At 45.3% G+C, this 26043-nt stretch overlaps 2 protein-coding genes across 8 annotated transcripts in view; both read left to right on the top strand.

Annotated features, from left to right (window-relative positions):
- Positions 1-5514, top strand: part of LOC144729463 (carboxypeptidase M-like) — a 29884-nt gene extending 24370 nt beyond the window's left edge. For all 6 annotated transcript variants that reach the window (XM_078609778.1, XM_078609773.1, XM_078609777.1 and 3 more), the window contains exon 9: positions 186-5514. In XM_078609778.1, the coding sequence (XP_078465904.1) occupies positions 186-425 (240 nt within the window). In that variant the 3' untranslated portion in view covers positions 426-5514. The remainder of the gene's footprint in view (positions 1-185) is intronic.
- Positions 5515-11049: 5535 nt separating this feature from the next.
- Positions 11050-24052, top strand: PARP3 (poly(ADP-ribose) polymerase family member 3). 2 transcript variants are annotated; one of them, XM_078609771.1, is made up of 12 exons: positions 11056-11211; positions 11556-11643; positions 15068-15275; positions 15683-15817; positions 16493-16690; positions 17316-17448; positions 18114-18337; positions 19454-19633; positions 20578-20658; positions 21209-21386; positions 22339-22485; positions 23503-24052. In XM_078609771.1, exons 3-12 carry the CDS (start codon positions 15090-15092, stop codon positions 23673-23675), a joined length of 1635 nt encoding a protein of 544 aa, XP_078465897.1. In that variant the 5' UTR covers positions 11056-11211; positions 11556-11643; positions 15068-15089; the 3' UTR covers positions 23676-24052. The 2 variants fall into 2 exon arrangements, with proteins under 2 accessions (XP_078465898.1, XP_078465897.1); XM_078609772.1 differs by lacking the exon at positions 11556-11643 and having other exon boundaries at positions 11050-11211.
- The last annotated feature ends 1991 nt before the right edge of the window (positions 24053-26043 follow it).

Raw genomic sequence — 26043 nt, 5'->3', positions numbered from 1 at the left:
CTAATTGACCTCACGATGTTATTTTTAAAACAAGTTTTTTCGCCTGATTTAAAATTCGCAATCGGGAAATATTTAAATTTGTAGCATCAAAAATAATCTCAATAACCTAAACGCTGGTTTTCACTTAAAATGAAAACAGCCCTCACCTCACCCACCACCCTTTTGCCCCTCAATACCCGTGCCAGGTGATCGCCAACGGCTTCCAGCCGTTCTCGGTGTCGCTGCTGCTGGAGGACGGCACGGAAAGCTACGCGGCTACAACGCGCGACCTCATGCTGACGCAGTCGAACGCGGTGCCGGCGGTGATCGCCAAGGACGGCAAGGCGGCCGCCGCTGCCGCCGGGCCTTGCCACCCCCTCTTCCCCATCGCTGCCGCTACCACCGCCGCACTCGCCCCCGTGCTGCTCGCTCGGTGGCACGCGTGACCGTCCTTATAAGTCCGCACGTGGGATATTTATTTGCAGTAAAAATTAAACGGAGCACAAGTGGGCATTGTTTGAAATGAGCACGTAGGAAATGCAGTCGTGTAACCCCTTTTCAGGTTCTGAAGGGTCGGGGGCGTGTGGGTCGTAGTAATGTCGCGTGTGTACACAGCGACGTCGTGGCGTGGTTCGTTTGGGCCCTGGCGCAAGGAATTAAATGAGGCCCCCTCTGTCCACCTGACAAGTGTGGTGCTAATGCCAATAGGTGCTCACAAGCAGCCACTGGCCCTAACTCTTCAAAAGCTAAATGGTGGGATTGTTGTCTTTGTTATATATGTTCACACATTTACTATACACTTATATTGACACACCCTTATACATGTATACAAGTTGAGTGTATGTGTATGTGTTTGTATTCTGTATCAGTGTGCACATGTACATTTGTGGATGTGTAATCATGTGGTCAAGTTTAAAGTGAGTACCATGTGTGAGGTCGGCAGTGACTATCCTCCACGTGGAATGGTCTCTACCATGGCAATGTGGAATATCCACCACTGGCTCAAGATTATTACCAGTGCTCATTTGTGACTTGACTTTGAATATTCAGTGAGCACATGAGATTTTGTCTGGCGCATGTTGAAGACTGTGATCGGTACAGTATTGGGAGAAGTAGTTCATAGCATCATCGCCGTCACTATGTCAAGGACTTTACCCATACATTGGTGACCTGGTCTCATTTGTACAGAATAACTTGACTTGCAGCTCCATATGAAGACAACTAGATACAGAATCTGCATGTTTGTTGTGAGATCCTATGCTATTGCACCATGCCAAAATTAATTTGCATAATTGTAACATTTAACATCCATAACTACGTTTTTTATTAACCGCAAACTAATTGTGGAATTATGTGCATAGCATTTGTAATCGGCCACGGTCAATCCACGGCCAGATAAAGGCCTTCCCAAGCCACTTCCACTTCTCAAAATCCTGCGATGCATTGTTCTCAAACACCTGCATATGAACTGGTTTCAACTCCATCTCCTCGTCGACGTACTCTTGAATGCGTACCGTTCCTTGGCCTCCACTCCGTTATTGCGGAGCATTATAATGCTTGCACCAACACGGAATAAGCTTTTGTAGAGATGTTGAACAGTTTATCGTTGTTAATCATTTTGTGCCAGTAATTTTCACCTCGATATACTGTACCGTCATGAAACACTGTTCGATGGAATATTTTAATTCCTGCAAATACCAAAGAGCGTCTGTTTTCGAGGAGTCACTCCGGCTTTCACGCATTAGATGGTGAATCTGCAAAGGATATACTTGTTTACGTTTAAGCTTTGTAAAATGGTCTCACTGGAATCCAAACATGTCTGAAACTAAACTTTTTTTTTTCAAAAGGCTAGAGATCGCTGTCCTGGGGAAAATCTGTCATCCCACGATAAATACAAAGGCTCAACTTTTCACGAAAAAATAATATCCCCATTCTACAAAGGCAGCAACAATTAATTATTGGGGTTTTTGTGTGTGCCTGGTACTGCGTTTCATTACAAACCCATGCCTAAAATGCACGGCGTTTTGGATGCAATAAACCGAGAAAACAGCGAGTATGCAATCGCGTGCCAAAAAATACTATAGCAGGGATATGGGTTGGGAACTGCTGACCCTTTCCTCCATATCCTCTCGTAATATATATACAGTGGTAAACCATTTCTGGAAGATCAATTCCATAGAATTGTGGATATGAAAATGCAATACAGATATTTTGCACAATTACACTCATTAAAATCTTGGCTGTATTTGTGGAAGCGCGTATGCACCTTTATATTATATATACTAAAACATAAATATAGATCTTCTTGGTTCTTTCGGTAAAGTCACGTAGAAGGGAAATAATAAAACTAAAACATAATAAAATTATTCTCACGACGTTTCGGCCACAACGCAAGCAGCCGTCCTCAGGTGAAGAACAGGTCTGTCGGAAAAGACAGCGTCTGAATCGAAAAATAAATATAGTTGTCATTTTGTATCAACTTTTTACCATTGCCACACCACGGAAAAGGAGACCATAGACAGGTGGTAATGGATGGGGAAGGGAGCGAGAGCAAGAAAGTTGGGAAAAAAATATTAAAACGAATGGAAAAACGTGGCCAAACGGTCTGGAAAGATGAAGATGGGGAGGAAGAGGCGACTACCTCTGGGCCTTGACGCTGCACAGTGCAGCGTCTGGTTTCACGGGGGCGGCAGGGGGATGAGAATTCGGAGTGGCAGTGGCCAACGCATAAGTCGCGTGATTTACGGGAGCCTCGATGTGATTTGTATACAGTATATATATGGATTACTGCTGTGAAATGTACAGCATGCTTGGTATAATTTGAACTTTTGCAGAACACATTCTTTTAAGGTGACACTTGTGAAGTGTGCTCATTCAAGTTTTTCTGCTGTCTTGGCAAATGATTTATGAGCACATTTAAAAGGGGGTTAATTGAAAACAGGTTTTTAGCATATGGGCTTTCCAGTTTAATTTTACAAAGCATTTTATGAAATAATACAGCCTTGGGCTGGTATCAACTGCATGGTTTCTCATCGGCAAGCTGTGTCCTCATAAACCAATGCCACTGGGTAAGATGATGTTATGAGCAGGAGCCCATTTGGCAATATCTGATGTTGAAGCAGAAGCATTTGTAACACCCATCATTTCTGACGATGAAATATTTTTTAAAGGGTCTTTCAAAAATCCATTCGTGGAAACATTCAATTTGTCAGATTTGAACCAAAGAACTTCAATATCCTTGCTTCCTGAGAAAGCCAAGTGCAAAATGCAGGATAACTTTTTTTTTTTGGCGAAGGCCACATTTTTGTCAATAAACCCTGCACGAAAATAATTGACTGAATCATTACGCGGCCTACTCCACAAATGAATTATGAATCGTAATATTGACTGCGAAAACCTGCATGTCTTGACGGATAACTTTGATAAGAACACGCGTTCTACTGAAAACCGCAGTTACTCGATCAAAGAAGACAATGTAGTGTCGTGTTTTTTTTACTGCCGTCACTTCCATTTACTTGTGATTGTACATCACTTGTTTTGCAATGCTACACGTGTTTACGAGGCGTGTGTAACGTAAGTTTTGTTTTCCTCACCCCACTGGGTATTGCCATTTAACACGTCGGTTTTCGCGACCAATATCCATAATACGAAACAGGAGGATTTCTCCACAAATCTGGCTTTCCGTCTGATGATGCTAGTTGTCATTACTGGCGAAACGTCGGACTCAGATTGTAAATGTTGTGGATTTGCTCTCCAACACACCGGTGTGCTGTACTAGTAATGAAGTGTCACGTTTTGTTTACGTGACAAACCTTGCTAATTGGCTGTCGGGTGGCGGCGGGTTCAATGACACATTTACACGATCTAACCCCAAAAAAACTATTTTGGAGGGTATTGCCATGTTAATGTAGTTTTCATCTGTTGAACACAACTACAACAGATGCGTTATTGGGGTATCCCGTATAACAATTTGCTCAAGTAGAAAACTAAACAATATTGACACTATGATGATTTAAAATAGGTGTTTTGGTCGAGGGTGGTGTGGGTTTACTGTGGGTGAGCTGTGGGTACGGTACCTGCTTTACCAAACCCGTTCTGTTTAAGTTGCAATAAAGCACACCTTGTATCTGTGCCAGGCACGGGTCATTACAGAAGATGGAAAAATGAAAAATTATTGTTGCCTTTTTTTGGAAAGGAATTTGGTGCTTGTGATCAGATGGGATATACTCATGGGTAGTGTTGCGATTCTATCGTTGGTCATGGGAATTTAATATTTTTTTTCATTAATCTATTTGACAGGAGAATGTGCTGCTATCACTGCGCACATGTTCGTGTGGATCTTATCTGTCACAGAAGGCAGCATTGAATCATATGATGTTACCAGTGTGTTTTAAAATAGTACTAATATGCAATCAAAAAACTATTTCAAATCGTTAACAAAGCTATATATGCAACAGGTGTTAAGGCTAATGACATTACATAATTGTTGCCTCATTAATACGCTATTTAACGACTTAAGATTTTATTTTCCAAGGAAAATCCATTTCTTACATGCCAAAGTTCTAAAGATAGATTGAATTTATTACAGCACGAAGGACCCCCAATGATCTTTTGGGGTCTATTTCATGGGTGTCCTGCCACGGTACTGATGTTATACAGTACAGATCTTGGTTACTATCATACTTACATAGATCACAATACAGACAGCAAGTATCGGTACAGAAATAGGGAATTGATATAAAACGTAAAACAAAAATACATGTTAATAAAATACCTCTATGTAAAGATTTATATGGCAATTATCCAAATATGCACCACGTAATTGTGCATTTTTGCACGCTGGCAAATTGCCTTGAGATTTAAAATTACACAGTTGACAACCTGCAGGGACCAATCTTTTAAAATGGTTTCTTGATGAATTCAGTGTAGTTAATACAGGTCGTGAAAGGTTTGCCATACTACGGTATTTTTGGGTTTCTATTATTTTCGAAGAATTCACATGCAGTGTGCGTTTGCATCTCGGGTGTTTGTGTGGGTGTGTGTTTGATTTTATACTTGGCATGTGTTTGACCAAATTATCACCAAAGCAGAGTTTTGCACATCTTTTTTTACTCTTCAAACATTTAGAATTTAGAACTACCTTCCAATGTTATGCCATGTGCTGTAATTTTGTAATAATTCACAAGATTATGAATATACCATATCGATGAGTTTATGTAACAGAAATGTTATTTTAATGCTTCTATCCACCATGGTTTGTATCTATATATTCAAACTGAGGCCATGAATGTACATACACGGTGTTGTGAATTACCCTACTTTGATACAAACATCTTAAATCTCAGGATAACACCAATCGAATCTGTGACGTGTCAGTTTGCACGAACCCTTAAGCTGTGTTCACTTTCATGGTGTTGCCACGTGATAAACAGGTATTTCTATTTATTTATATGAGCTGACCTGACACAATATGCCGTTTATTGTAACAAAAAATAAAACCACCCCCAAATAAACTGCTACTTGTCTTTGAATGAATGGTTGTGTTGGATTTCTGCATTTTTCTTCGGTGAATGAGGCATGTCTGTGTTGTCTTGATCGCGAATCGTCCCACTCATCCCCTCTCATGAACTCAATAATCTCCGCAACGTGCAACACAGATTTAATCAAACCATGAGCACTAATGTCGCATATATTGGCTGTCGACATGCCAAGCCTACGGCTCCTGGGGTTAGATGAAGCAAAGTGGAAGGGGCTATGTTTCGGGTACTGTTCAGCCACAACAGATTAGAAAACGTGGCTAGGTGTTTTTAATGATAATTCATTTTGTGCAAGATGCCAATGACTATCAACAAACACCAGGTCTATGAAGAATAAGAATAGGTTTTACCCTTTCTGGCAATAAAGCAGGTGTTAAGATGTTCAAACACAAAATATAAATATTTTGCAGGGAATCAAGTCTGCATTAAACACATTCCTGCGGAGGGAGCTGGTAAGAACGTTGGGCTGCTCGGTCAATGGCCAGGGTCAACGGCGGCGTGGTGTATTCCGCAAATATGCCTGACTGTGAGGGCGGGCACAAGCCGGCGTGAGTAGGTTAAACGTTGAGTTTTATAAGGTCACCACAGGGTGACCAGCCCCTCCCCTCCCCACCCAGCCCCACCCTCCCCACCCAGCCCCTCCCCACCCTCCCCACCCAGTCCCACCCCACCCTCCCCTCTCCACCCAGCCCAACCCCTCCCATTTTTGGATGCACGACGGACGGACGGACACAATAATCCCCTATGGGCTGGTGGAACCAGGAGGTTCCTACCAGTACCACACGTACTTGTGGTGAACATGCAAACAAACATGGCTCGGATAATATCTGCCATTGTATATGGAACTGATTGGTCTACACCAGAGACCGAAAGCTTCTTTATGGCCGAGTGTCACCAGTGTCAGACCAGGGAACAACGACAAAAGGCAAACAGCACAAAGACAATGCACGTAACAGAACGTGAAGTTATTTATTTTATAACAAGTATTTTTCATACTTTGATACTGGCAAAACAGGTTCCATGATATAGCTGCAAATACCAGATGTATTGTGACTCAGCTGCAATCACTCGCAATAGGCAATTGGGATTTAATTTGATCTGAAAATGTGACGTCACATCAAAATGCGCAACTTTAAATAAATATAGATAACACAATGGTAGGTTTTTACCCTTTTAACTGGTACAAAACTGTTAAAAGGGTAAAAACCTACCATTATATTTTGCCACTGGTAAAAGAGATCTCATAGTATAGATAACACGTTCTACTTAATTAAATATACTTTTTAATCAATGTTTTCTCCTACAACATCAGAGTGCAGCGCCACATTAAATACGCACTACAATGACAATAGTTTAAAGGGATTTGAAGCATGTTTTTTTTGGGGTGGGGGCAGAGCTTTGTGACGTCATATTTGAGGGGGGGGGGTTCTGACTTTTTGTGACGCCGTGTGACCAGGGGGGGGGGTCAAAATTCGTCCAAAATCGCGTGACGTCATTTATGTACGGCCCCTGTGGAGTGATTAGCATCGGCGCGGTACAAAAAAGTATTGTTGGCGTTCATAAAAACTGGTGTGTAATGATCCATCAATTACAATTATTCTGAAAATAATACATGTGTAGAGTTCAAATCAAGATTGTACAGAGTTCTCGTGCCGGGCCGGGGGGGGGGGTCACGCAAAGGTCAACGAACGACGCCCGGGGAGATCATTAATTAGAGACGGTCAGTGGGCAAGGAAGACGCGACAAAGGGAATAGGGGCTTAAAGGGGAAACCCAAAGAAGATACGTATTGGCAAGGAAAGAGAAGGGGAGGAGGGGTGGGTGTTTTTATAAAGGGGTGGGGGAGAGAAAGGCTCGGGCAGAATTAAAGGCTGGTCGTTAGCAGTGTCCGTACGCCGCAAGCGCGTGTCTTGATCGGCACAATAAAGTCCCCTTGGCAGGATGACTCGCGCACGTGTGGACTCCCTTCAACACGCGTTGAAACATGTAAACTTTAACTCGTGATAATCGTACTTCTGGGAGCAAAGTAAACAAAAACTCAGCACGTACGTGATTAACACTTCGCTAAAAGGAACAATATATTATCGTGTGCTTGTGCACGACTATATATTGTTCCTTTTAGTGAAGTGTTAAAATATGTTTTTTGTTCATGTTTTTGTTTTTTGTTTGTGTTGCGGTTGCACCCGATTCAAGAGCCGAATGGCTCACAGGGCTATACCTAATAAATGAACTTGAACTTGACTGCCAGTGCAATATCACCAAATGTATATATTTTTTACGAGAGTGAATTGTTATACGTCTTCTAAGAGGTGGATCAGAAAGCTGCTGCTGCTGTACTGCCTCCTGCAGGAGTCACATTGACTTACAGGTGTTCATCACACCTTGTCTCTAAGTGGTAGTCTCTTAAATTCCAAGTTCTCGGAAAGTATGTTGGGGCATTTCGTTAATACCAATTAAATTCCATGTACGGTACTTGATTTATCCAGGGTATTAGTTTGTTGAACTTATCTCCGTTTTGAAGCACATCTGAGGAATTTGAAAATCATGATTGCGGTACAGTATTACACTTTGGATATTTATATTAAAATAATTATTTGTAGCCTTTGTCAAGCTACTGCTATTACGAAGTGCTTGGCAAGATAACCCCCATGACCTGTACAATGTTGGGAGGCCCTCATCCAGCACTGGATTAACATAAGGACTGAGCGTGGATAATAATGTCATTTATTCAGGAAGGTTAAATTGATTTTCAGGTCTTTTTTTACGAGGGTCCTTTATTGAGATGTTTGGCCACTTTCATTAATTTGCTTGTGGGAGGAAAAATATTGACAGCAAATATTAAGAGATAATCCACAGATGGGTTCAATCCACTTTCTGTACTGCCATCTCCTGGGCAAATTTGAGCCCTGCGGTTTTTGAAGTTGTAATTACACGTCTACGATATGTGAACCTGCCTCCAGTGTTGGATTACAGCTATGATGTGACCAGGACTGGCTCAAATTCAAAACAAACACAACGAACAAACATATTAGGGTTGATTGTTGAGAATTTACCTTGGATAATTGTTCACTATTTAGTTTTCCAAATAATTTTAACCCAAGTTTCTACATTTGCTCTTTTTTACTGTTCTCTTCTCCCCCAATTTTGTCTCAACTGGGCCATCAGTGTCATGTCATGAGACACATAAAATGTGCACCTCTTTCACAACAGTGTTAGAGACTGACCCACAGAAGCAGATATTATAGATCTGCCTCTGAAATCCCTTCGAGTAATCTCTGCTGGGAACAGTAGGGAGTAGCACTTTCCTACCCATCCTGCCACATTCATCGCATTACAATACTATTCATCAGAGGTGGGACAAAGTCATTGTTATGCAAGTCCAAGTCGAGTCGCAAGTCATCAAATTCATGACTCGAGTCTGACTCGAGTCCAAGTCACATGACTCGAGTCCACACCTCTGCTATTCATCACATGACAGTCAAACTAATGTATATTTAATTAGCAGAATTTGAATAGCCAAATTAACTGCAGCATAAAATGTGATACAATGGGATGTTTAATTTCTGTGCAGTCATTGGTGAGCGGGCTGAAACCATCGACTCCCTATACCTGAGAACCCGGCTTCATCACCGGGTAGCTGCCTGGATTCACACCACGGATCTCAGTGGAAACAGCGCTGAGCCTGCGGCCACGTCAACACTTTCTGAATTTCACGCTGCAGGGATGGCTTAATGCTGACCTCAATGGGGAGTGACAACTTCTTTGCAGAGCCTCAGATGCAGATCTCTAATCTGAATGTGTAACTGCCGAGACAATTGCTGGGGATGTTCAGACAGGTCCAAGAATAGGACTGCATCCTTTATGTGGTGATTGCAATCCCTGGTGTTTGTTGTAAGAGTTTCATAGAAACTTAAACACGTAAAAAAAAACTATTAGACTATCATGGGACCTCCTTTTCCAGTAACAAAATATGAGAATAGGGTTTACCCTTTTTTTCTGGCAACAAACAGCTGTGTTAAGATGTTACAACACAAACTGAAACCTTTTAACTAGGAATAATGTCTGATAATTAAATATACAGACATGATTCCTTGTCAAAAGAGTTCAGTTTGGTATTGTAACATCTTAACACCTGTTTGTTGCCAGAAAAAAAATGGGAAAACCTATTCTAGTAGACTGTATATGTCTGTACAGTATTGCGGAAATTGATCAGCAGGCCCCGCCTTGCTGAAACAAAAGCAGCACCACAATGAAAAGTAAAAACCTTGAAAATCACCCACTCATTCTTAAACCCAGCAATGAGGATATATATTTTTAAATTAAACTCAAATCAAAATTTGAACTTTTGTTAGTATCAAAGCATAAAAAATAAGAATAGGGTTTTACCCTTTCTGGCAATAAAACAGGTGTTAAAATGTTCAAACACCAAACAGAAAACGTTTGCAAGGAATCAATTCTGCATTTACCACACGTACTTGTGGCGAACATGCAAAGCATGCTCCGATAATACTGTATATGACATTGTACTTGAATCTGATTGATTTAAACCAGACAGCCTTTTTAGGGCCTAGTCTCACCAGTGTCAGACCAGAGAACGCCAAAAGGCAAACAGTGCGTAGACAATGCCACTATCAGAGCAATTTCTGCTCGGGGTGAGCAGCTACAACATGGGGCATTTATTACCAGAGCATGTTTGTTTGCATATCCACCAGACTTGGAGGCAGCGTTGGTGGATAATATATGCCAATGAATGATGTACAATCCTACACCACCTAAGCTATTCCATGCCCATTGACTTCCAGTCATAGGCAATGTAAAGTCTTAAACATTTCATAAGTAATATTATTTTTGCCACTTTATAAATAAAAGTATCATTGTCATCCATTTCATTAAGTCACTGTTAGTCGTGGTGTCAGTCCGCCGGTATCCCTATTCGTCATGTTTGCTTTTGAAACACATAAACAGAATATTTAGTTATACTGGAATAATCCGATTATCTACAAAACTCTTTTTTCACAGATGTCCATCCGGGGCGGGTTACAACGTTACAACAACAACACTGTTTGTGCTACGGCAGCCTATCTGTTAACACCTTGACCACAATTGACACAATGCACTTCAATCACTTAGGCAAGCCTGGGCAGGACAGGTTTGGGCAGGGTCAGGCCATCCCCCGCCACCACGCCCCCACGCCCGTGACCCCTACTCACGTCAACAATAACCCCGCCCACTTTCACACAGGCTCCGCCCTCCTCTGTGAACGCCCCGCTTCTTTTACCTCTAGCCACGCCCCCATTTCACTTGGCCCCGCCTCTATTCGGCCTAGCCCACATCGACAATAACCACGCCCACTTTCACACAGGCTCCGCCCCTCCCCTGCGAGCGCCCCGCCTCTTTTAACACTAGCCACGCCCATATTTCACTTGGTCACGCCCATATTTCACTTGGCCCCGCCTCTATTCCGCCTGGCCCCGCCCTTATTCGAATAGACCACGCCCCCTCCCCGCTTTGGCCCCGCCCTCGTGGGACGAACCCTTTTTTATTTTTCCCCTTTGGCCCTTTGATTTTCAATCCTGCGCCACTCCGCATCAGCTGTTGCCACCGCAGTAGACACCGTGATACGCAGACGACAACAACAACAACAATAGCCACAACAGCTGTAACAATAACAACGTTAGTAAGAATACAGCTGCAAGGTGAGTACTGTCATGTTGGTCTTAGCGCAGCTGAACTGCATTGTGTGTACGTGTTGAGTGCAAGGCAATGACATGACAGAGAGTATACCCGGGGGGGTGGGTGGTGATGATGACAGTACAGTTGAAGCAAAGTGAATTCTTAACCACGTGTGAACCTAGCTGCTGCTGGTGGTGGTGTTGTGTAAGTCTTCACATCGTCTCTGCCTATTTTAATTCATGTCCGGTGGTTTAATGCGGTTTTTTTTATTTTCTTAAACATGAGTACTCGCTGTACCGTCTCATAATTGATTGTTTGGCTTCGGCCGCATGAGATTCATTGCGTGGCCTCACCCCAAAAAAATCAGCTGAACATTGGCGACCAAAAGAAAAACCACGTTCACAACTGCTGCGTTGGTGTTGTCTTGGCGTTGAACGCCGATTCACGACAGACAGGTACAGTACACCGGTCACACACGTGGGCATCTCTGTAGCGACTGCTGCACGGTTTGTCATCTTTATCAACTGGTTGTTTCCGTGCACACGATACTAAGTTGTGACATTGGGGTTGTTGTCACAAATCGACATTCGCCACTTAAGTTGCGGTGAGGTCACCACGGCGTTCGTGCCAGGCTGGGTGCACTTGGGATGGGGGTCACGGGACAGACTCGGGTGTGATGGCTTGAACCGATACGTCTGCAAGATGCGACGACTGTGCGCACCCCCCCCCCCCTACTGTGTCAACTCCCTGCGTTATATCCGCCCGGCGCTCCGATCGTTGTTGTGAGCGTCGCTTTCTCTGCCCTCCGTTGTTGTGTTGGAGGGCGACCGCCTGCAACTACCCCAGTAGCAGCAGCGTCCTTCGCGAGCCTTCTTCACGAGCCGCCACTGACACGGGGTTGACGTCCAGCATCCCGTGTCTCTGTGTGTGGTGGTGGGGCACAGCTGGTGGTGTGCATCTACCGGTCATCTCAGTCAGCCAACGCATGGCACCTGCTGGGTCTGTCCCGTGACCTCTTCCTGTCAGCGAGACTTCGACAACTTCGCACGATAGACTCAAAGTGCACCTAGCCTGGCACAGGCGCCGTGGTGACGACATCGTTACTTGTTGGCGAATGTCGCGGTGTTAGTGTTGGTTGCCAAGGACTGGTACCAGCGGTGTCCATATCGGCCTCTATGGAGGAGGCTCGTGAAGGACGCTGCTGCTGGGCAAGTTGGAAGCAGTCGCCTTCCAAAAACAACGGAGGGCAGAGGAGCGATGCTCACAACAACGAGTGGAGCGCTGGGTGGATGAAGCACAGCAAGTTGGCACAGTAGCGGGGCACAGGTGGTGCATCTACCGGTCATTTCAGTCAGACAACGCATGGCACATGCTGGGTCTGTCCCGTGACCTCTTATGTCAGCAGCGAGCCTTCGACACTTCACGTGGCGGCCTCAAAGTGCACCTGGCCTGGCACAGGTGCCGTGGTGACGTCACCGACACTTAGTGGCAAATGTCGGGTGGCGGTATTGAGACTACACGTGTGTGAGTGTCATGAACTGCGTGGAACTCATGGGTCTTGTCCGGAGCCAATTCTCTAAGCCGAGTCAGAATCGGAATCTTTATTTATAGTGGAGGAATCCGATGAGCTATAAAGCGCTTTTTTCGCAGATGTCCAGTAGGGGCGGGTCAGAACGGTACAACAACATCTTCTTAGGTTTTTTCGGTAAAGTCACGTAGGTCAAAATTAATGAAAATAAAATAAAAAACAAAAATCACGACGTTTCGGAGGCAACACAAGTCTCCGTCATCAGGTGGGACCGTCACAGCCAGATTAGCTGCGTCAAGTGAGGCAATGATTCAAGATGTAATCCCTTAAAAGCGAGTTGAGGGGGGGAGGAGAGGGAGGGGGGAGCTCATCAGACTATGGTAGCCAATGAATGGAACGTATCGGGAGGGAGGGGGGGGTGAGCGACGGCGTGGAAGCGATTGTGCGCAAGCGGCCAATTACTGCCAATTACTGCACAATGGAGCGGTTGTGCGCAAGCGGCCAACTACAGCACACGCCAACACAATGGACAGAGAGGGGGGGGGTACAACAACAAACAGTACAAAACACGATAGGAGTGCAAAGTATAGGCAGAAAAAATGGGAAAACCTAGTTTCAAGGTAAACTAATCACTAAAAATATGTACAATTAAAACTAGACAGTTTTTTTTCTTACCAGGTAAAGCCCACTGAGATAACTTATTGTTTCAGAAGCAACCTTCCCACAAATGATAGCTCAACAAAGTGGCTTAGGGGCCGTCCATAAATGACGTCACGCGAATTTGGACGATTTTGACCCCCCCCCCAATCGTCACACGGCGTCACAAAAAGGCAGACCCCCCCTCAAATATGACGTCACAAAGCTCTGCCCCCTCCCCAAAAATAAAACATGCTTAAAATCGCTTTAAACTATGGTCATTGTAGTGCGTATTTAATGTGCCGCTGCACTCTGATGTTGTAGGAGAAAACATTGATTAAAAGTATATTTTATTCAGTAGAACGTGTTGTCTATATTTATTTAAAGTTGCGCATTTTGATGTGACGTCACATTTCTCAAACCCCCCCCCCCCCCTGGTCACACATCGTCACTAATGTCTGACCCCCCGCCCCCCTAGGTGCGTGACGTCATTTATGGACGGCCCCTTACACGTGGAATTTGATAGCAAAATAATTATGAACAATCTATTTATAGAACGGAGGGCAGTGGAGACCTCGATCGATTCTGGGACTTGGGGTATCCTAGTCGGGATGGCGACAACTCGCCGAAACGAATTTGAAGGAGGATTGTTTGTTGCATGATCATGGGAAGACGCCGGGAGAGAAAGGATTGGCGGAGCATGTGAACGAGCATGGGGGTGAGGTGAGGGGAGTGGTGGCGCAGCGGTTAGCGCCCTGCGCTCCGAACCCGGCCATCTGGGCTCGATTCCCACTCACGGCCACCACCAGTGACAATTATTTGAACCGGTCCTGGGCCTCCCCAAGTTCGACCCAGCCTCAAATGAGTACGTGGTGGGGTGTGTAATCATCGCCACTGGGGAGACGAAGGCAACTGGGCGTGGTGCTGGCCACCCACCCCCCCTCGTGTGCCACAGTTCCGGCCTTCATAGGTGCTGCTCGCAAACGACACTTGCCCCCAACCGTCTGTTAAGGCTATACGGGGGATCTTTGTTTGGCGAGGTGAGAAAGGCAAATGAGAGAGCGAGGTGGGCAAAACAAGACACGGGGTCTTGGAGGGAACAAGGCTGGGAGAAGGTTGGGAGGAATAAAGTTCTCTGTTGATGAAGGATGCCTGGGCTGAGTCACAGCACACAGGTGTGCACCGGTGTGCGAGTGTTAAATGTGTCCACACTCTTTCACACGGGTGGACTTTACACAGCCAATAAAACAGAAATTATGTCCGAGGACATGTCTTTAAGACCAAGGATGGGCAATTCTAGGCATTGAGTCAAAGTCCGCAGGTCCCTTTCACCTGTGAATTGTATGTACAGAGTTGCGTGAGTGTTATTGATTGACCATGGAAATGTCGCCACGAGGGACAAAAGTGTTTAGATGTGCCATGCCTTGCTATTGACATATCCACTGCTGCTTAAAGGCTTCTCCATGCTGACGTGCATCAACAATGTGTAAACAATTGCACTCGAATACAACAGGGACGTTTGTACACAAACTTCAACACGTGGCTGTGCGGAAATGCATTTCTGTGTATAGTTCACCAACGCACAGGCTTCCAGGTTCTCAATAATACACTGAAAGCACAGTTAGTAGTGGACAATTTCAACTATTGAAACATTTCACTGGGAATAATTTGTTCTTACACTTACCCCAGTTTCGGTGTTCGACCTCTGTCAACAGAAGCCAAAAGCTATTCAAAGCCATGGCACCAAAGCGCAAAGCAGCATCGGCAAAGGGCAAACGGCAGAAGAAAGTAAAAGCTGAGGTTGAACCCGAGGCCCCCCCCGCTGTGGACAAGGTCACTGAGACTCGCAAAGCTCTCAAGACTGAACCTGGCAGCAAAGCAAAGGCCAAGATTGACTCCGCTTGCAATCTGGCTAACAAAACGGTAAGGTCCTGTTATATACCGTGTTGCGAGGGTGGTGATGGTAGTTGTTGCTAAATGTTGGTGTCGCACTGCCCGCGATTAACACTACGCTGCGCTACGAACCTGGCGACCAGAGTTCGATTCCCGCTCACGGCCAACAACAGTGACGATTATCTGAACCAGTCATGGGCCTTCGCTAGCTAGACTCAGCCTCTTATGAGTACCTGGTGTGGTGTGTAAACTTCACCACTGGGTAGACAAAGGCGGCCAGGCATGGTGCTGGCCGCCTACCCCCTCTTGTGCCATCCTGGCCTTCATAGGTGCTCGCTAACATCACTTGCCCCAACAGTCTGTTCAGGCTATATGGGGGAATCTTTGTCTGTGCCTTGCAAGATATGCCCCTGAGTGTTGCTGGGTGTCCTCGGCAGGGCCTCGAGGTGCACGAAGACTATGACTGCATGCTCAACCAGACCAACATCGGCCACAACAACAACAAGTTCTACATCATCCAGCTCATCGCAGGCGATGGAAAATTCTACACGTGGACACGCTGGGGCCGTGTGGTCAGCATGATGCCTTCCTCTACTCACACCACTCCACTGCCAATGTGCAGTGCTATGCGATGTCTCACTGCATTGCCAAAGGCAAAGTGTCTGCCTGCTGAAATGAGTGTGGAGTGGTGCTCATCTCCACTGGTGGCCCAAATCCAGCAGTGGGTGATTCCACATTCGTATGAGGAGTCAATCGCTCCATATGACAATTCCACCGTGTGTTTTGAACATGCGTAGAATATTGTAGGTTCTGTAATTTTCAAAGAGTGATGGTTTTCAGTGTTTTGTCAATCCGCTCCCTCGACGAAGGCCTCAATGTGCAGTGGTGGTCATGAGGGTTGTTTGATCATACGTCGCCGTCCAGCCGAGTGGATTGGTGAAGGAGGCATTCGGAGCTGGTCCTGATATCATTCGCCACTGTTTGCTGTCGCTAGGAGTTTATAGTGTAGCGTGCTAACCACTGCATCACCAACTTGCCTCTATATGTACACACTTAAATGCAGCACTTATAAGCATTGGATAATCACAGTATATACATTTTCTTTGTGCTCAAATACATGTCCATGTATACGTGGAGGTTTTATTTTTCTCTCCCCCCCCCCTCCTTCATTCTTGCCTTCATCTCTTTCTTTTCATGTATCCTCTTCCTGCATCCCATCGTCCCCTTGTCCGTCCACGTGACTGCAGGGCGAGGGCGGACAGAACGCCATGAAGACCTTCGGCAATGAGGCCGAGGCCATCAAAGACTTCGAGAAGAAGTTCAAGGACAAGACCAAGAACAACTGGCAGCAACGTGGCGAGTTCACGGCGCACCCTGGCAAGTATACGCTCATCGAGATGCAGTACGAAGAGGATGAGGAGGAGGGAGAAAAACCTGTGGTCTCGGTGAGTCCTTCCCCACCACGTTTCAGAGGCAGAGGTGGTTGCAAATAGCCACACAACTTGAATGAATAAATAAATCGATCGATAAACTAAATATAATTATTTACTTTGTCTTTTAAGGAAGGTAAATGTGCTTGGGCAAGACACGTCGCTAGAAGGGATGATGATTGCAAAATCAGAGCACCATAAGAGTTGGAAATTGCTTGGGGAGGCCTACTTTCAGCAGTGGATTGATCATGGTTGGTGATAATGATCTGGGAAAGCCTCAGGAGGTCTCAAGATGATAGTATTTTTTTGGAAGGCACTGCCTTGAGATTTCCACCCATTTCTTCGTCATCATGTGTGTAAACCAGAGTAACTAAATAAAACCAATGCATTTGGCAGGATAAAACTCAATAGTTTCACACGAATCGCTTGATGAATCCACTTTTTGTACTGGTCCGAGTCACCTCAAGTGCAAATGTGCATTTCACAATTATCTATGTTATCCACCAACCCTGCATCCAAAACTCTGCATCCAAAACTCTGGATTACAGGAGTCCACCTTCTTACCTGGCCATTGAACATTTTGCACCTGTAGGAGAGGGCATCATCATCATTATTAACAAGGCTGTGTTGTCACGTTCAGGTGGATATTGTGGATGGCAGCCTCACGAAGAAGGTGGTAAAGCCCTGCTCCCTACCGAAGCAGACACAGGACCTCATGTCGCTCATCTTCAGCAACGACATGTTCAAGGATGCCATGAAGGAGATGAATCTGGGTAAAGAGGCATTGGTTGGATGGGTCAGGGGAGTGATGTCTGGAGCACTGAGCCAATACAGCTGACGTCCTGGGTTACAGTCTGGGTGGCCACCAGTTATGGAACTGATGATTATGTATATTGCACATTCCTATTGTTGGGAGAAATATATTCATAACACAACACAACTACCCAAACTTCCAGTCAGAAATAAAATCAGCGTCTCCATGCTTATCACTTGGCCACGGTTAACATCATTGGCAAGAATTCCACATTCCTATCTCTATAGAACAACCGCTGGTGACTTCCCACAAAATGGAAAATCTCATTATTAAAGCTCGGATTTATTATCGCCAAAGTCAAACCGTGCCAGTGATTTGAACCTGTGACCGTCCAATTGTGAGTTGGCCATTCTAACCATGGCATCACCCGACCGGTGCCTGTATTACAGTACAACGGTTTATTACGAATACAGATTTTATAATCTGTTACAATTTGAGTTTTCGATGCAAGATTGGATATTTTTTTTTCTCGTTTTCACCACCTCGTTTGTAATTTCCATGTACATTTTTTTACAGCTGTTTACTCCACATCAGCATAAATGCTACATTCCTATAATTCCCACACACACACAAGTCAATACACCAACATTTGCCTATCATTTTCTCCTGTCACCCCTGCTACAGACGTGAAAAAGATGCCCCTGGGGAAGCTGAGCAAGGCTCAGATCGGCCGTGGGTTTGACGCCCTGGAGGCCATCGAGGAGGCCCTGCGTACGGCTGCGGGTCAACGCAACCTCGAGAGCCTCAGCTCCACCTTCTTCACCATCATCCCGCACAACTTTGGGCGCATGCGGCCGCCCGTGATCAATTCGCAAGAGATAATCCGTAACAAGAAGGACATGCTGCTGGTAAAAAAAAAGAGAGAGGCCAAGGGGACAGTCGTGCGAGGCAGTTTGGGGGCGTTGAAAATAATCATGTATGTTTGTTTGTGATGGATAAGGCTCGCCGAGTTGCAGGACTCATTTCCAGAAGGATCCTGCGTTGAGATATTTGCGAGTGAGAGGAAACAAGAGTGGTCAGAGAAAATATATGCATATGATGGGATGAAATTTGCAAAGATCCACACAGATGGGATTCACCAACTAATGCCTCCAAAGTGCTCCATTATAGGTATTTTCCTACACGGGGATGGCTGGAAACAGCACAGATCTACAAATACACGACTTTTATTGTACATTAAATCGATCTAAGTTCTCTTTCCATTGGGCAAGGGTCCTTGTCTGTAAACATTGGGCAACTTGCCAATATTGGTTCAAGCAAGCTGGACTGCTGATAAGACATTGAAAGTGAATTACAGATCCAGAGCTTGCTACAAAACAGATGCTGCTCATGATATGCGCTGCCAGAAGGCTTTGTGGCGACTAGGTTGTGTAAAAATAAATGTTTTTATGTGGAAAGACAAATATTGGAGGGAATCATTATTTATTTTATGATGTTCACTTCATTATCAGCTCATGAGACTGCAAAGTCTTACGATTCAGATTAGTTTAAAGCTATACAATCACTAACATTTAATTGAACCCTAACCTCTGCGTCAGAGTCTCTGCACTCAAATTAGCAATGATTCGTGCTCGTCTGCATTTTCCAAGTCTCATCGTTCCCGTCTCATTCTCCAAGCATTATTTTCACTTCCACGGTCACCACGTCTCATTGCTCTGTGCTCTACCTTCTCCTGCTCTCATCCTTGGATTTCTGTCATCCCTGTGTGATGCTGTCCTTGCATTTCCTGTTTCTGCCTCGTCTGTATCTGGTGCTCATGTCTAATCCCTGTGCCTGTGTCTCATCCTTATGTCTCATCATCATCAGCTTTGTCTTATGCTCATAATTATCTCATCCTTGTGTTTTGTTGTGCGGTTGTCACCAGCATTTCCCATGTCTCATCCCTTTATCTTATTGTTGACGTGTCTCATCATCTCCCATGCATCGGCCCCGCGTCTCTCCCGTCCCCGTGTCTTCCCCGGCAGGTGCTGGCAGACATCGTCCTGGCGCAATCGCTCCAGGCTGACAAGGATCGCGCGGCAGCAGCGGCAGGCGGCGAGGGAGATGTGGGCACCGTCGTGGAGGTTCCACACCCCCTCAACGCCGACTACGACCTGCTCAAGTGCGAACTCGAGCTGCTGGGCGAGGACTCGCACGAGCTCGCAGTGAGTGCTCACACGCGCGCGCACACTCGCAACGCACCCCCACTGCTGGCTCAACGACGAGCTCGAGACTGCCCTGTACGCACACGCCCGTGTGCACTCGCACGTTGGCTCACATGCATTTATGCTCTCACGCGCAAGCTCGCAGCAAGCGCCCGCACACTCGCTCACACTCACGAGATTTCAGCGAGTGCTTGCTCGCGCATACTCACACGAACGGGCACGAAGCGTGCGTGGCACTCATGAGCGCTTGCGTCGTGGAAGCGGGCGTCAGTCGAGTCGCTTTGTGTTCATTAACGGAAGATACAGCCCACAAAATAAGAACCTGTTATCTTGCTGGCTCGGTATTGTAGCCAAGCTGTGTATCATGGGCTCTCAAGACAGTGGGCTTGAATCATGGCGGTCACCATGGTAATGCTCTCATTGTATCATAACTAGACCGCTGTCGTGGTGCACCTAAAAATAATTGTAATGTACAATTTTTTCTCGTTTAACGATGCTTCAAAGTCACGTTGGATAGACGAACGTTATGAATGGGATACAACAAGATAAGGGCTGCGTCTCCTTTTACGCTTATGCTGTTCAGTGTGCACGTGGGGAGCGGTAGTGTAGCGGTTACCGCGCTGCACTACGAACCCAGCGACCCGAGTTCAATTCCTGCTCACGGCCAACACCAGTGGTGATTTATGCTCAGTGAAACCGGTCCTGGGGCACCCCTAGGTCGACTCAGACTCAAAAATGTACTTGGTGCGATGTGTAAACAACGCCACTAGGGAGAAAAAGGCAGTCGGGCGTGGTGCTGGCCATCCACCCCCTCGTGTGTCATGCAGGTCTTCAAAGGTGCTACTCGCTAACAGCACTTGCCCCAACAGTCTGTTAAGGCTACATGGGGGATCTTTGTCTTTGGACCCGCCAGCCTAGCAGGTTCTTTCTATGTGCCACTGCAGGTGATCAAGCAGTACGTGGCAGCCACAGCGCCCTCCTACATGAAAGTCAACTGCGTGTGGAAAGTCAACAGAGAGGGAGAGGTACTCGCACATTAACCCCCGAGCTAATTTACAGATCTTACTTGTGATAATAATGTGACATTTCCAACTTTGATGCAGAGCTGCCTTCATATATGAGCACGGCCTAAGGTGACATGACTTATTAACTTATATAAATCTCTATGTGCCACCTCACCCCGTGTATTTTTATAAATGCTATATTTAAATATTTTTATTTCAGTCAGCTTTGTTTCATGGTCTTCCACTGATACTCAACCATTGTCCCCTCCTGTCTCTATATCTCTCTTTCTCTTTGTCTCTTTTACTTTCTCCGTCTCTCTCTCTGTGTCTCTCCCTATGGTTCTTTGTTAAATTGTCCCTCTGTCTTCTCTCTATCTGAATCCTTCCCTCTGTATCATTGCCTCTATATCTCTCCATCTCTCTCCCTCTCTGTGTCTCTCCATCCTTCTGTTTTGACGTATCTGTATTACTCTCTCCGTCTAATCTCCATCTCGTTCTCTCTTCCTATCTCTGTCACTCCCATCCGCGCCCCCTCCCTCCATCTCCCTCTGTCCGTCTCTGTCATCGACAGTGCGAGCGATTCAAGGCTCACGAAGAGCTGTCGAACCGCCGTCTGCTCTGGCATGGCACCAACATTGCGGTGGTGGCAGCCATCCTGAAGAGCGGCCTGCGCATTATGCCGCACTCGGGCGGGCGGGTGGGATGCGGAATCTACTTCGCGTCGCAGAACGAGAAGTCGGCACAATACAGTGCGTGCTGCTGCTGCTGCTGCTGCCGATTGATTTTCTTTTTCAATCTGCTGGTCAGAAATTCATCGGGATAACTCTCCGACGTGATTTCGGGTTGCGCAGCATTTTGTTTGGTTGCGGAAGAATTAGTTCAGTTCTCGAAGAAGCTGCCAGCGTGTGGAGAGCAAAACGTCAGACATCATCCTGAACATCGCGTGGTCCAACCCGAAAACACTTTTGAGAGCATACTCGTAATTTGTTAAGATAATTTTTCCAATTACATTTGTTTTTGTCTCACAAATAATGGACTCTTCTTTTTCAGGATATTAGATATACATTATAATCCAGTCCTTTATCAGTCCACTGCTAGATGAGGGCCTCCCCATAGCATGGGGGTTGTGTGATCATACTTCACTATGCTGGTCAGTGTGGGTTGGTAGGTGGGTGTGGGGGATGTACGACCGGATTGGTTATCATTCACCACTGATATTAACCATGGCCAGGAATCGAGCTGGGATCCATAGCACAGTGGTCTAATCACTGCTCTTCTGCTCCACCCATACAGATAAAAAGTAATTCTCTTTTCAAGCCATGTCTTGATATTTACGAAACATTTATGAATCCTTAAAATCAAATCTTTGCAACGTGGGGGGCTCATAATGGCAATGGCAGATTGTGAAATAGTTCCTGATGATGAGTTTACGTGAAACACTTTCATCGGGATTACTTTCATGCTGAACAACACGCGGTACGACCAGAAAACACTTCAAGGATTATGAAATGCTATATGCTTTTTTTTCAGGGGATCCTACTACTATGAATAGTAATGACTTTTAATGTATGTACTGTATGTATGTTGAAGTTATTTCGCAATGTACGTACACAAAAAGCAGTTCTAAAGGAATGAGTTTTCATCGGAGTAAGGTAGCATTTAATTTGTTGTCGTTGTTGTTGTTTATCTTCTGCTTGGCAGTGGGCTATGCCTGTGATGGCCGGGGAGTGATGTTCCTGAATGAGGTGGTGCTGGGGAATGAGTTCACCATCACGAAGGATGACAGCAGCTTGAAGCAGGCACCCGCAGGCTACAACAGCGTGGTGGCACGCGGTCATGTCGAACCAGGTACGGATCGCCAGCACCGTCGTCGTCGTCATAACCCCTGTCCACTCGTGCAAAAGAGGCGTTCTACTGTGGTAACACAAGATTTTAAGCAAAGAAATAATAAAAGTAACAGCCTTGGTCAGGTATGCGCTTTTAAAACTGCTATATGGGGAGCAGGTTGTTTAGAAGAACACAGTTATACCTCATGAAGAGTTAAAGGATGAACGTTTGACCATCAAAATTCATGGGGAAGCCTCTCTTTCATTCTCCATTAAGTCATCGAGAAGGATAATTTTGTTTCTATGTTGCTATGGTGGAAGGCTGACACCACAGTTTTCACAGGGTTAGGTTTTGGGTACTATTTTTGGAAAATATTCTTCCATATTTAGTTAATCAGCGGTGAGCCCTGCCTTGCGTTTCAATGGGCGATGTGGATATCTGATGCACAAGTGGCGATTAAAGGACAATCCGCACTGCAACTGTGGCAAACTACAAACAACGGAACACATCGTGAACAGTTGCCCCTTTAAGTCACTTCCCGGTAGGACATCAAAATGTTTCGCCACATCTTGACTGATGTTCATGACTGGATATCTGAACTCTATCTACATTTTTTATGTTGCTATTTTCATATGACAGAAAAGGATTCTATTTCTGTCTCTTGGCCTCATTCGCAACCTCCTTCCAGAACTTTCTTCTTTGAGCTTCCACCTCTGAAGTAGATAAGCATTGCAGGATTTTCGACCCGAGATTTTTGCACTTTTGTTACCACCCATGTCCCAGCCAGTAGAGTGGGTGGCCCAGTGGTTAGCGCACTGCACTATAAACCCTTCCATCTGAGTTTGATACCCGGTCATGGCGAACAACAGCAGCGATTGATGTTTGAATCGCACTGACCAGCGTGGTGAAGTATGGCCAAACAACCCCATGATATACAACAGCACGGGGATGTCTCCATCCAGCAGCGGTGGATTCACACAGGGCTGTAAAGTTGTTCTTTGTAACATTAATTTATTGTTGTCATCGTTTCCATGGCAGACCCCAAGAAAGACGTGACCCTGGAACTAGATGGAAAGCAGGTGACTGTGCCCCAGGGTCGCCCGGTGCAGGTCGCAAAGTTCAAGCAGAGCAACTTCAGCCACAGCGAGTACCTGGTGTACAACGAGAACCAGTGCCGTATCCGCTACCTGCTGCTCGTCAGCAATAAGTGACCGCACCACGTGCCAGAGCAGAGTGCTCGACTACGCGAGAGAGGTGGTGGTAAACGACGTTAATGATGGTTCAACACAGGTGGGGGAACACATACACGGGGGCAGACGTGGGTGGAGGTGTGTGTGTGTATGTATACAGTGTGATAAATACACACACTATACACATATACTGTAGAGTTGATCTATTTATGCAGGGTGTCAATTATTGGCATTTAATTTAAATTTAGAGCTGGGACTATGTCGTTAAATCCACACACTCGGTAGCATGAAAAATGTTTACCACTTGAGATTTTTCGCTACAAACCTCGACATGCTCACCGCGGCGTTGACGACACACTCGGGTACCGAGATTTGAGAATAAAAAAGGCGCTCTCTGACATCTTGGATTTTATTGTTTCGAATGATTATGTTATGTTGAAGATCACTTGAGCTCTTTGGTTGTTGTTAATATTGCACTTATTTACCCAGCAAATCCTGAGTCTCATCACTTTCAGGAGGGTCCGGCCAAGTTTTCTCAGTCGGGGGTGACGATTACTATATATATTTCAATTGAGTATTTTGCAATTAATGTTTCAAACATGGCAAATTTGGACCATGATGCTGGCACACAATCGCCTACTTTTGTTAATGACGCCTCGGGAACTTTAACGTCCACTGAAGCAGATGGCGTGTATATGTACGGTTAATACACCTGCTTTATTAATCAGGGCAGCCACTGGATTCAAACCGTGAACTTCTGCAACAAGAGACGAACTCGCTACCCCTAAGCTTTGTCGCCGGTTTAAAAAACGATGTAATTATGACTCCCAGGACTCTCTTGCAAAGGAATGAATCTCAGTGCATTTCCCATGGTTGTTAAAAGGTTTCACTGGTGTGTGTACTACACGATTTATACAAAACACCGTATATTAACACCCTCTGTCTACAACTGTACATGCATACATTCTTGATATACACCCGTGTATGCACGCTCTTGATCTCACTATTAAGAAGTAAATATACTTCTTATCTTCAATTGAATCCAATGTGCATGGTAAATTGATATAAATTTACAAAACAGTTGATAATGTCGTTTGAATAAGAGATAATGAATGTTTACACGTTATCACCTGGCATAGGCGAATGTAACCTGTATGGGCTTTATGTAATGAATCACACGTATATTGTGAATGGAGTTTAATGATGGCCATGGATTGGACCCATAGACTCACTTTACTGCACAATAGGCGATGCCCACGAGTGGAGTAATCCATTCAGGGTACAGGGCACCTATTAAGATTCAGATGGCCACTGTACAGGGATTGAGCAGTGAGGTGCTGTGTCACGTGGGGTCGATTGGTGTGCATCCGGTGATAATGACAGATGCACGAATGCTCCTCGGAAGAACACTTTGAGATAAAGAGTCGCCGGTCCACAACTCTCTGGTGTCCCTCGGTGGTGGAGTCACTCAATCCTCAAGAGGAGGGCAGAACACGATGCAGAGTATTCACCGGTGCAGCGTTGAGTCGATGGTGCATCGCTGAGTCTCTGGTGCAGTGTTGAGTCTTTAATAACCTGTCTATCCCCTCGTTACGATCACGGGAAGATGGATAGGGCGAGCCGGTTACGCTAAGTAAGTTGAACGCACTAAAATGTTATACAGTACTGAAAATTGAAGCTCAAAGCATAGCTTGAAAATGTGAATAGTTTATCTTTTTTTAATAAATGTTTTTTGCCTCCCCCCCCACAATTGTATCTGCATCATGCTATCGGCGTCGTATTACGAGACAATTCATTCGATGTATAATCGAAAGCAGTGCAACTCCACAGAAGTGGAAATCACTGAGCTACTTTTCATCGCAATCACTTTCAAGATATTTTCAAGTGGCCCTCTGGCGGACACGTTGGAGGGCAGCACTCCAGTCGACTGTCAATCTTGATTTGAAGCTTTCGTGATTGCAGGAATCCATACTCTTTGGTTCATTCGGTAAAGTCACGTAGGTATTAAAAAAAAATCACGACGTTTCGATGGCAATACAACCTGAGGACGACGGCTTGTGTTGTGATCGAAACGTGAGATTTTTTTTTTATACCTACGTGACTTTACCGAAAGATCTAAAGAGTATAGTCGACTGTGTGTTGCACGATCGGCACACCGATGTTTTTCATTGTCAGAGCTCGAATTTAGGCTAATACAACAGCAGACACCAAAGATAATATAATCATCCAGAAGCCACCCAATCTTATCAGATCTCGTAAACTGAGCAGGCTTGAACCTGAATAGTTTTGTGATTAGTTACCACCATGCATAAACGATGTCATATAGGCTGCGGGGATTTTTGATGGGCAGTAGATGGCAGTGCAGCAAAAAATGTCCACGTGGTAAGCC

This window comes from Lampetra planeri, chromosome 32 (assembly GCF_965212315.1).
Source record: "Lampetra planeri chromosome 32, kcLamPlan1.2.h2, whole genome shotgun sequence".
NCBI lineage: Eukaryota > Metazoa > Chordata > Hyperoartia > Petromyzontiformes > Petromyzontidae > Lampetra > Lampetra planeri.
This window is presented reverse-complemented; position numbering and strand designations above follow the sequence as displayed.

What these genes read in the sequence shown, in the direction of transcription:
- PARP3 (XM_078609772.1), top strand. Translation starts at nt 15,090, where the DNA reads ATGGCACCAAAGCGCAAAGCAGCATCGGCAAAGGGCAAACGGCAGAAG. An exon ending in ACAAGAAGGACATGCTGCTG is followed by an intron (nt 18,338 to 19,453) that starts GTAAAAAAAAAG and finishes CTTCCCCGGCAG; the next exon opens with GTGCTGGCAGACATCGTCCT. An exon ending in AAGTCAACAGAGAGGGAGAG is followed by an intron (nt 20,659 to 21,208) that starts GTACTCGCACAT and finishes TGTCATCGACAG; the next exon opens with TGCGAGCGATTCAAGGCTCA.